At 39.6% G+C, this 12,128-nt stretch overlaps 1 protein-coding gene across 2 annotated transcripts in view; it reads left to right on the forward strand.

Annotated features, from left to right (window-relative positions):
* Positions 1-11,589, forward strand: part of nat10 (N-acetyltransferase 10) — a 32,854-nt gene extending 21,265 nt beyond the window's left edge. For both annotated transcript variants that reach the window (XM_008117400.3, XM_008117399.3), the window contains exons 19-29: positions 451-567; positions 712-845; positions 1,748-1,796; positions 2,723-2,819; positions 3,661-3,771; positions 4,460-4,632; positions 7,167-7,286; positions 7,655-7,753; positions 8,712-8,785; positions 9,154-9,237; positions 10,367-11,589. In XM_008117400.3, coding sequence (XP_008115607.1) covers positions 451-567; positions 712-845; positions 1,748-1,796; positions 2,723-2,819; positions 3,661-3,771; positions 4,460-4,632; positions 7,167-7,286; positions 7,655-7,753; positions 8,712-8,785; positions 9,154-9,237; positions 10,367-10,457 — 1,149 coding nt within the window. In that variant the 3' untranslated portion in view covers positions 10,458-11,589. The remainder of the gene's footprint in view (positions 1-450; positions 568-711; positions 846-1,747; positions 1,797-2,722; positions 2,820-3,660; positions 3,772-4,459; positions 4,633-7,166; positions 7,287-7,654; positions 7,754-8,711; positions 8,786-9,153; positions 9,238-10,366) is intronic.
* Positions 11,590-12,128: the final 539 nt, after the last annotated feature.

Raw genomic sequence — 12,128 nt, forward strand, 5'->3', positions numbered from 1 at the left:
ATTCAGTGGATGTAATGCTTCCCTCTTCTCTGTGCAGTCCCTTTTGAATCTAGAAAAACATGCTCAGATGGACTGGAAAAGCTTTTCAACTAATGCAGAAAACTAGAGAAAAGAGGAGGGAGGAGCCCATTATAGCTATCATTATTGCATTGGGTTTAGGCCACTGTTCTGCATAGTTACTGACAAGAATATTTGTGGGACACAGAGAAAGAAACATTGCATTTCAACAGAGAAAGAAACATTGCATTTATATTTATATTAAAATAAATATTTTGTTCATTCCAACTAAGGTTGTGGATTGACACTGAGGTGTTCCTGTAAGATACGTAGATAGGATGCCAGCACAAATCTTTACGGGGAAATGCAAAATTTTAAGATTAGCCAAGTTTTAAGAATCTCCGTATTACTCTGTGTGTGAAGTGTTTCATTCCCCCCCCCCCCCCCCAACAGATGGGTTATGGCAGCCGAGCTCTGCGTTTGCTACAGATGTATTATGAAGGCAAGTTCCCTTGTCTAGAGGAAAAAATGACTCGGAAACCAAGAGAAATAACTACTGTGAGCAGTGAGGTACGGGGTCTTCCTTTTCTGCGGGCATTATCCTTCTTTATGACGTGCAGTTCATATATGGATTACATCAGATTGATAATATTGTCTAGTGGATGAGTCAAGGCTTAAGACTCTTGCTAAGTTAATTTCTTATTGTGGTTCTAGGCTGTCAGTTTACTTGATGAAGCAGTGATGCCTCGGAAAGATTTGCCTCCTCTGCTTCTCAAGCTGAGCGAGAGACAAGCGGAGAATTTAGACTACCTTGGTGTGTCTTATGGCTTGACACCAAGACTGCTCAAGTAAGCATTTCTTTGTGCTTCTCTATTGCACTGGAAGAGGCCAAGACAAGCAGGTGCCTGTGTTTTGGAAAACAGATGTATTGTGGTTCAGACCAAAGTCTGTTTTTCAGTGGCTTGCACTGAGACTGCCAGATCATGGTTTGAACATCCACTCAACTGAAAAAACTTGCTGTGTAGGCAAATGACATGCTCTTAACACAAGAGGAGGGCAATAGCAAACCACCTTTGGACCTACCCTGCCGAAAATAAACAAACAAACAAATAAATAAATAAATAAATAAATAGAAACTATTAGGATAACATCCCTGTAAGTTGGAGTCATTTTAAAGGCATTTAACAGCAGCAGAAGTAACACCTTTTTTCCAGATCCAAATTATCAGTTTGTGTAAAATAGAAATGTCACTGGGGGATGCTTGCATTGTGCAGAGGTTTTAATTTATCTCTTAACAACTTCACTGACATGATGTAGATTCATTACCGTTTCAGCATCATGGTATCCTGTAGTCTGCTGGTAGCTGCTGCTTCCTTTCTGATTTTATTGCAATGGGGATGTTATCTAAATAGTGATCTCAAGGGCAGTTGAATGCTGTCCCATTGCTGTTTGTGTAGTTGTAATTTATGATTATGATGGAGAATATGAAGAGGAAAACAAATGGATATTTGTAGAAGAGGTGCTGAAAGAAATAAAAAGCAGGTGGCCACAAATGCCTGTGAAAAGGACAGCATTGGCTCAGTCATACATAGCTTGGTTTCAATCCTGATTTTTGGTATTTACATGTAGATACATATATAGTGTTCAGTGGATTATCCTTCTTTGTGCATTTCCCAAGAAAAACATACACATATCAGTTTTGTGTTGATAGTTCGTAAATTAGTTGTTTGTTACTTTTGTTTTCTACTAGATTTTGGAAGCGAGCTGGATTTGTCCCTGTCTATCTGAGGCAGACTCCTGTAAGTCTCACCCTGTAATCCCCTAAGAAGAACTTAAGTTGTTGAGGTTTCCATTGATTTGGTCAGAACGGGGCAGAAGGAGTATTAGCAGGTTTTTAACAGTGGAAAGTAGAAAGCAGGAAGGATAATTACATACATGTTTTATGTATTTCGTCACAAAATCTGAATATTTGTTCATTTAATTACTTGAGTAACTTGGTGTGTATTATGTTCCTCAGTGGCAGGTCCTCTGGGCCATGTCCATCTTTATGCATATAGCATGAAAGCGAATTGCTGAAAAAGGAACTCTGATTGTAGTAGTGAAAACCTCTGATAATACATTGAACTTTAGTTGTGCAGCTTTATAATGGGGCCTCATCTTTTCCGAGGCTGCAATATATGGGCGTGTATTTTATTGCTTCTGATATTTAGGTTCAAATCTCATAATACACTTTTCTATTTTTGTTTTATGACTCAAAATCTCATGGTTAGACATGCTAGTGATCTAAATGCCCTAGAAACACTACATTGTGTCTGATTTTAGGAACTTAGCAGGGTCAGCATTGGTTAGTATTTCAGTGGGAAACCCAATGCCAGGTGCTATAGGCTAAATTTCAGAGGAATGAATTGGCAAAACTAGCTCTGAGGATTCTTTGCTTAAAAACATTCTATGACATGCATAAGGTCACTATAAGTCAACTGGTGACCTGAAGACACATGCACACACAGGATGTAGCACCAGCTTGTATCATGTTTATACCTATCAGGTCTGTATATCCATGTAAGTGTCAGTGACTTGACTAGTGGAAAAACCGCTTAAATCAAGAGATCTGTTTTTTAATTAAACAGTATTTTAAATCATGTCAAAATATAGTATTATTCATTTTCTGTTTTTAAGAAGCAGCACTGCATTGTGTGACAACCATGTCCAATGTCCTTACTTCTAGAATGATCTGACTGGGGAACATTCATGTATCATGTTAAAGATGCTGAATGAAGAGGAAGAGAAAGAGCAGGAAAACTGGCTGATAGCCTTCTGGAAAGGTGACGAGTTCATATAAATCAGGAATGCCTCAAACTCCCATTTCAGAGTTGAGGATGGTCTTATGCATGAATCAGCCTTGCACATTTACCATTTTGCTAGATAAATATAGTATCTCTAGGAATCTTTAGGTCTTCCAGTATGATTATACAGTCAGTTTCCACCAAAAACTGAACTTAAGAGTTGGATTGGAGGAGCTAGACATTCATAGAGAGAGCATTTCTCTAGGCATTTTTCGGTCTTCCAGCACAATTCTGTGGTCAGTGTCTGGTGGATGTTGACCGTAGAGTTGCATTGGAATGTCTAGAGTAAGACTTTGGCCCTCCCAGTGTTTTGGACTTCAACTCCTGCAATTTCTAACAGCCAGTAGGAACACCTGGAGGGCCGAAGTCTGTCCATGCATGGTCTAGAGAGTTATCAGGTAAAAATTCATAGTTTTACCACTTTTGGAGGAGTCCTGTACTCCTAACCACTTTGGAAGTATTTAGGGCATTATGATATTTCTGAATATATGCTTTCATATAAAAATGCAGCTGTCAGCTTGATGTGTTTTGTGACTCAGCATTTATATCTCAGGCCATCCCTCAACCAACATTTGTATGAAAGTGTTATAGGACTCTTGGTGTCTGTAATGGAGACTATGCCACAGGGATGGGACTCATGGGCTGCTTCAGATGCTACTGGAATCACTGGGTCACATAATGTTGGGTGTTGGAATACATGGAAGTTTCTTATACCTAAAACATGGATATGAAATGTTTGTGGTCTTCCATCCAGCACTAGCATCCATGTTGCAAATGATCTTTTTAAGTACTAACTCCAGTCTTTTCCTTTGCCTGTTAGATTTCAGGAGGAGGTTTCTGTCTCTACTATCATTTCAGTTCAGCACTTTCTTGCCTTCATTGGCTCTGAATATCTTGCAAAACAGGAATGTCAAGCCACAGTCTCAACCACGTAAGTTTGAGTTTCTACACTCCTTGTAGACTATTTTGTGAAAGTGAGAAGACTCAGTGAAAGCCTAAGTAAGTGTTTTTGTCAAACAAAAAGTCTTTGTAGATAAAAAATGCATAGTAGTCTTGTTTTCTAGATCAGGTTTGGGGAACCTTTGACCCTTCAGACATTCTGGATTTCAGCTCCAATCAGCAATATGCCACATAACTGTGACTGTAATCAGTATTTCTCTAACCTTTCTTGTAGGCAAACTAGATTCCATTTCTAGTGTATTGAACTAAGTTTTCCCATTTCCTCTTTGCATGATTTTGTTTTCTCCTCTGTTTGAGTCTCTTTCTATTCTCTTTTAAAATGAACAAAATTTGGTACCAAAATTTGATATCCTTTTTTGAGAAATGAAGACGTATCTTTTTCACTTAGTTGTGGGGTTTTTGTCAGAAGCCATACACTAGTTCCTAGGTGAGCATTCAATGGCCTCTGTGTCAAGTTAACATCTTTGGCATTTGGTAGTGAAAAGAGCCTTAGTGGCATCTATTTTGCACATTTCTCTTAATTCTTTCCTTCTCTTACATAGTCCTAAGCCAGATGAATAGAATACATAGATAAAATGACAAATCAATCTCTGGAAGTATGACTGCTGTTTTTCTCTCCCTCTTCTCTCAACATCTCAAACAACTGATGGTGTGGACAGCTATAAGTCGTAACGAATTAGAAGCTGTTTTTACCCCATATGATCTGAAGAGGCTGGAGATGTATTCAAGGAACATGGTGGACTATCACTTGATTATGGACATGATCCCAACTATAGCTAAAATGTACTTTCTCAACCAGCTTGGGGATATGACTCTTTCTGCCACGCAGTCTGTAGGTACCATATGTTTTGCTACTGTTTATTGGATCCATCTAACTCAGGCATGGGCAGACTTCGGCCTTCCAGGTGTTTTGGACTTCAGCTCCCACAATTCCTAACAGCCTACTGTCTGTTAGGAGTTGTGAGAGTTGAAGTCCAAAACACCTGGAGGACGTAAATTTCCCAGTGCTTGATCTAATGTACAGTAGAGTCTCACTTATCCAACATTCGCTTATCCAACTTTCTGGATTATCCAAAGCAGTCTGCCTTTTAGTAGTCAATGTTTATGTAGTCAATGTTTTCAGTACATTGTAATGTTTTGGTTCTAAATTCGTAAATACAGTAATTACTACATAGCATTTCTGCGTATTGAACTACCTTTTCTGTCAAATTTGTTGTAAAACATGATGTTTTGGTGCTTAATTTGTAAAATCATAATCGATAATTTGATGTTTAATAGGCTTTTCCTTAATTCCTCATTATCCAACATATTCGCTTATCCAATGTTCTGCCGGCCCGTTTATGTTGGTTAAGTGAGACTTTACTGTAATAGCCAGACTCTGGACCTTTAGCTGATACTGTGTTTCCATTTGTAGTCTCCTCTGGCTTGCTATTCAGTTATTGTAACTTTTTGTGTGATTCATTAACATACACAGCTCTGTTACATTTGTATCTTGTCTGCCTTCTGTAGAGTTTAATATCAGGCATTCAATTGCTAAGTAGTAGTCTTGAGCATTTGTATAAAATCGCTACCATTTCTGTTTGTTCCATTCATATGGCCCCATTTCCACTTCCAAAACTGTCACCCATCCGAATGAGCTCTTTTGTTTCACCATCCGAATATACAAATGCATTCGTCCTATTGGCAGCAATGGGCGGGCTGCCCTTCCGCTCAGTTTTAGGGCTAGAGGGGTGAAAATCACCATGCAAAGTTTGGGTCTTACCCCAAATTTTAGAGATTTTTTTTTCTTTCTATAAATAAAATCTCCTTAAAAACATTTCCTCTTTCCTCACTGGTCCCACTCTCTAACCTAAGGGCTTAAGATACCAATGATTCTGAGATGTTTTACACTCAATCTGCAGAGGAGACATGAGCTTAAAGGCAGGGCTTAAGGTATCACTGATTCTGAGAGGTTTTCCTCTTGATCTGCAAAGGAGACCTGAGCTTAAAGGCAAGGTTTATGGTACCAGTGATTCTGAAAAGTCTCCCTCTCGACCAGCAGAGGAGACTTGAGCTTAAAGGCAGGGCTTAAGGTACCACTGATTCTGAGAGGTCTCCCTCTTGATCTGCAAGAAGAGACCTGAAGTTAAAGGCAGGGCTTAAGGTACCAATGATTCTGGGGCATTTTAGTCTCGATCTGCAGAGGAGACCTGAGGTTAAAGAATAAGCAGGCTGCAAGGCAGGCACTGAGGCAGGCAAGACGCAACTAGTGCGGCAGGCAGAGCAGCAGCAGCACTACCCAACAGCTAAGAAGGACGCGCCCTCAATGAGCTCCCAGGACCGCTCAGGGAGTGCCACTTGGAACGATCAGCAAACGGTTTTGTGCTGCTTTCACTTTTGTTTCACTACTTCATCTGTGTGGAGAGGGGTCTGCCGTACTGTGCAATATGAATGAACTGTACAGTACAAAAGCTCGGATGAAACATATGAAACAAATACCAGGGCATATTCTATTAAGTAGCCTCTTAATCATAAACAGGACAGGACCTAGCTTTACATTTGTCCTTAACAGGAAACTGTTATCCAAGCATCTGTTCATTATTTAATTGAATAGTTTTTGTCAAGTCATAACACACTTGCATAATACAATGGATTATTATTGAAAAATGACGACCTGTTGCCTCTTTTGCCCATGCAGTAACCTTTGTGGCTCACATGCTTCCTGAATATCAGTGAGGCAGGCATTTAGGTTGAAGGTGAGAGGAAATGGTGTCAGCTTTCATTTGTGGCACCTTGCTAGTCAAGCTGCTCAGCCTGCCTGTATCTTAGACTCTGTGTAAAGTTGCTGGAAGAAGCGACACCTCATGCTGTCTTGCCACTGTACTCCACAAGGAGAAATAGATTGGAGCTGGCATACTGAAGCAGAGCTGAAAGGGAGGCTAAAGGAAAAAAGGGAGGATAAAAAGATTTATTTGTAGATGTATTGCAGATTTGTGATGGGAGACAGATTACTATGAACACTGCCCTGTGGATGTGTCACAGGCAGGAATGTTCTCTTGTGGATCAGGCAGAGATTAAGAAAACCTTGGTTTCACAGAGAAAAGTGAGTGTTGTGTGTGCAACAGAAATAGGGTAATTGGTTAAGGAAAATATGAGTAATGGGTTAAAAGAAAACATTTTCATTATATATTTTAAAGTTTTTAAAATGAAAATGATTTGGTTCTGGTATTATGCTCCCCCGCATTTATTATAAATGTACTTTTTTAAAGGAGAGTGAGTAAAATTAGATCTAATCAAATTATAGTGAATAATGCCAGTACTTTTTGCCTAACTGTAGAGTTATCTTCTGTTTCATGAAAGTGCTGAATGTCTTTTCTGTCTCCTCAGGCACTTCTTCTTGGGATTGGCCTCCAGCATAAATCTGTGGATCAGCTGGAAAGAGAGATAGAGTTACCTAGTGGGCAATTGATGGGTCTCTTCAACAGAACCATCCGCAAGGTTGTTCAGGTAAATGTCATTTTGAGGTTGTGTTTGACAGTATAAGATCAAGATTGTGTGATTGCAGGACTCTTTTCAGAAGTTTATTGTAGTGATATACCTTAGGTTTGCTTTGAGCACCTTGTTGCTGCATTTTGGCTAAGCTAAGGGTGGTTCTTAGGAGTTCTCTAAGGTGCTATGGGATAGTAGTGAACTCCCCATTTTTGACTAGTTGGGCTAGAAGCATGCCATTGAATAGCACTGGAGAACCCAGAGAGGGCTACAAACACTTCAGGGGGAGTGATTTTTTTAGTGTGGTTAAATGAAGTTGAATATTGGTATGGTTGGGGAAAGAAATGGTCAGTTCTATTATTCATTACTTGTTTTTCCCCCCTTAGTTGTTCAATGCTATCCAGGAAAAGGCTGTGGAGGAGCAGATGGCAGCAACAAAAGAAATTGTGATGGAACCAACCTTGAAATCCTTAAATGAGGATTTGGTAAGTGCATGCCTCTTGTTTCTGCATATTACTCAGCTCTCAGCACTGGCTGAATAAAAACCTACAGAAATTTCCCAATGTTCAGAGAAGGGAAATGGTTTATCTCAATCAGAAGCACATCAGAGATACACCCTGCTCACCTGTGAGAAAAGGGAGGGTCAGCTGAAGAAGCAGGCATGGAAAGGCTGTTTGTACATATGAGAGTGAGAGTGGAAAGGAGAATATTATTCAGCCTTTTATTTCATTCAGTTTCTACATCCACTTTCCTCATTATATCCCAGTTCAATTAAGAATTCAAATAAAAACTCAGTTACAATCTCAAATGATAGTAAACTAAATATTAAGATTGACTCTCTTTTTCTGCAGGCTCATGCTGTGTGCAACCAAACAGCATTTGGCTTGTCCTCAGAAACAAAATGCTGGACTAGTAGGAACTTCAGTCTAGCCCAGAGGGGCAATTCTTATACTCTTTTTTAAAAAAATCATTTAAGTAACGTACACTTTCTCCCATTATATTCAACACTTACCACTGACTCAGTTGGAGTACTTAGTGTTGTTCTATTACAGTGAGGTAATGTTCCTGGAGGAACTTCTCTTTCCAGTTCACCTGAGTAGCTGTAGGCTTAATACAGAACTTGGAGATGCTGCTTTTGAAATACAGCTACCAGGATGTCTTTGCATGCTTAGCTACTGGCCACATGGGTTGGCGATTCAGGGAGATGTAGTGCTGCAAGTTATTCTTCCATACTTTATGGATACTACATAAATATTTTTGTGTGGAAGTTGTAGTCCCCAGAAAGTGTCTGTTGTAGGCAATACATCAAGAACCAAATTTCCTTTCTTTTGCACTGTTAACTAACATTGGGCTGGCATCGATTTATTTGTTTGTTTTGAAAGCTGTGGGTTTTAAAACTTGGTTTGCATACGTTACTTATAAAAATAGCTTTTTTGATGACAGGAAGAAGCAGCAAAAGAATTTCAGGAAAAACACAAGCAAGATGTTGGGAAGCTGAAAGACCTCGACCTTTCACAGTAAGTTATCACCCTGCATCCTGCCCTTTTCCTTTCTCTGCAATTTATTTCCAGCTCTTTAGCAAATAAACCAACACTCTCTATGAAAGTCTGTATGGTGCCATGATCTATTGCATAAAGGGCAAGGATGACCGTGTTTGCATCCTGGAAGTGCTTATAGATCTGTCATTCCAAATGGTAGCTCAGATAGATGCGATGGCCAGGAGGTCATGTAATGTGCAGATGTGCATCTTTAGATAACAAGAATAATTTTCACCTGAATTTCGGCTGAATGCTCCTTTCCTTGTCTGTGTTTACTACAACTACTAGTTGTGTAGTTGGTTGGCTTTAAACTAAAAGGGGTTTTAAAAGCACCTTTCCCCCCTCAGGTATGTTATCCGAGGAGACGATGAAGAATGGAATGAAGTGCTGACCAAAGCAGGACAGAATGCCTCCATTGTTAGCTTGAAAAGGTGAGTGCAGTTGCACACATTTCGCAAAATGTTCTTGCCTAGACTCTGTGCCTAGGACACCCCATTTTGAAAGATCCAAATTGGGAGCAGCCCTGAAGTTAACTAAAGATCACCTGATATGCCACTTGAAGAGATATAAGTGCTACTAAGTTCTTAGTAGTAGTAGTAGTAGTAGTAGGAATAATAATAATAATAATAATTATTATTATCTTTATTTATGTCCCGCCCCCTCCCCCCAAGGGGACTTGGAGTGGCTTACAACAGAGAAAAGCAATATAAAATAGCAAAAAACACAACTGTTTAGAAATAAATCAAATGGCAAATAAAACAAAACATGATTTAAAAGAAAAGTAAATCACAAGGCATTTAAAAAAATAACTAAAAAAACAAGTGGGCACTTGGTATCCACTGGGGTTAGGTTCCAGGTTCTCCTGTGAATATTAAAATGTGGAAAAGAGTGGAGGACTGTGCTATCCATCAATTGAGACAAGGTTTTACTATTTCACAATAAATCCTTGCCCCACTCTCTACTTGACATAAGCAGAAAATGGATAATTGTCTGTTCGGAGTGCTTTTACTGTATTTTCCTGCATGCCAAGGAGTTGAACTGGATGGAAATTAACCATAGAATTGCACTGGAGAACCTCCAGATTCCTAGAGAAGTGTTCTCTTTAGGACTCTCTTGATCCCTCAGCATGACTCTAATCACCTTTTGCCAGAAGTTGACCTATAGATTCCTAAAGACAATGTTTTAAATCTATGGATAATCAAATTCGCAAAAATTAAACCCTTAAATGTGGAGGGCTGACTATCTCTTTCTTATGCTGTATATCTTAGAATGGAACCATGACAGTTAAACTGTGGGATCATAGTACTATGACAGTGTGGTGTTAAAGGGGCCCTTGTCTGAATTGCCAAACTCTCACCCCACACACATACACACACAAAAGGTCTTAAATAATCCAGCACATGGCCACCTTTGGTAGATGTACAGGCTATACACTTCAGCTTCTTTTGTTACAAAATCTTGGAGGTACTTTCTATAGAATTTTGTTTTAAAAGTCCTCCATTTCTGATAACATTCCAGCTCCAAGTGATACATTTATTACTTTGTCTTGTTCTTCCTCAGTGACAAGAAGAGAAAATCAGAAGGCCCAACAGGGCCCAAGCAGGAGAAGAGGTTTAAGAAAAAAATCCAAAAGCAGAAGTGGAAGAAATGATACCTGCGTCAACACATAGACTTGGAGATCCTGTTTTGTGGGAACCTTGTTTCTTTCCCAAAACAAACAACTTTAGGCTATTAAAGTAAAGGTACCTTGTGGTGGAAATGCCTGAAGGATTTTGGTTTTTTAAATATATAGGCTGCCTTGAAGCCATACCATTTGGAAGAGAGGTTTATTGCTGCCAGCTCAGCATTTGTGTTGCGATAAAAGGAACTGTAGAGCAGCAAACTGGATTATTACCAGGAATCCTGAGCTTTACTGTTTAGCCCTGCAAGACCTCTGTTGGTGTGCCTGAGAGACCTATAAACATCTTTCCCTTCGCTTTACGATTTGTTGTTCTTGCTGGTGATTTTGGAAGGAGGCATGAGGCTCATTGCTGTGAGTGTTGTTTTTAATTGAAAGCGAGTATTTTTAGAAGCATGAGTACAACGATGTATAAAACATTCCGTGGTGTTTTTAAAAGATGGAAGTTAATTTAGATGTCTGGTGTACATTATTATGCTTTTATGACACTAAAATAACCGACCTGAAATTTTTAAAATATTGTCTTCACCTTGTTAATGCTCAGAACTTTGGGGTCGGTTTTGGATGTTCTCAGTGTTTTCTCCCCAGAATGTCTGCTGGTATGGTGCAAAAAGGAGGATGTCCCATAGAATCAGAATAATAGAGCTGGAAGTGACCACATGGACCACCTAGTCCAATTCCCTGCCATGCAAAGCAAAGCACAATCAGAGTACCCCTGACAGATGGCCATCCAGCCTCTGCTTTTCAGTAGCATGATGCCTTGGTATCCAGCAGTGTTTTGGGACAGAATTGGCTAATCTGTATATGTGTATGTAGGTGTGTGTGGTCCTGGGTGGTCCCCTTTTTTGAAGGAAGGAGTTATGATTACTTCTGGACCAAAGTCATGTTTCAGCCGTGCCTGGTAAAATCTCAGCATTTGGAGAATAATTGAAAAGAAATGATGTGATCAATGGTCCCTTGTGGCTTCAATGATCTCTGTGTCTCCCATTTCTGCTCAACTGTTTCCATTCGCTCTATAGACATTTCCCTGGTAAGTATTTTATGCAGATTTTTTTTTTACAATGACGATATTTGGAAGCAGAATAAAAATAAATTGACCAATTAAGTTGGCTCAGTTTTGCAACTTGCTGCACACAAGGGAAATACAGTTTGAGGGTCCTAAGCTTGGTATGTGTATATAAGTGAGTGTGTTTTTGTTGGCTGACACAGAAGAGGCAATTCCTCTTACTTCTCTGCACATCTGAGACAGACTTTCCGATTCATTTTAGCTTGGACGGAGCCACTTTCCCTTGGCCTTGAACCATGCAGGATCAAGGTCTGGCCTGCCAAGAGTGAACAACAGGTTTCTTGAGGATTAGGCGTCATTGCAACCACTAAATGTGCCCAAATGCACAAGCCACCGAATCATAAAATTAGTTTACTGTGTGAAATCCTTTTTCTGAAAGGTTGCTTTCATTTTGTGGCTTTTGACCTTAGTTTTGGAGTGGCTGTGGGTTTTCTCCCTGCCCTCTGGTTTCCCTCTACAACTTCTTTAAAAGGAAAAAAATGTTTAACCTTTGTGTTCTCAAGCCAGTATTGTGGATGTAGAATTAAAATATCTGCAGACACCACAGGACCTGTTACTTAACACCTAGTCTTGGCGCA

Source organism: Anolis carolinensis, chromosome 1, assembly GCF_035594765.1.
Source record: "Anolis carolinensis isolate JA03-04 chromosome 1, rAnoCar3.1.pri, whole genome shotgun sequence".
Lineage (NCBI taxonomy): Eukaryota > Metazoa > Chordata > Lepidosauria > Squamata > Dactyloidae > Anolis > Anolis carolinensis.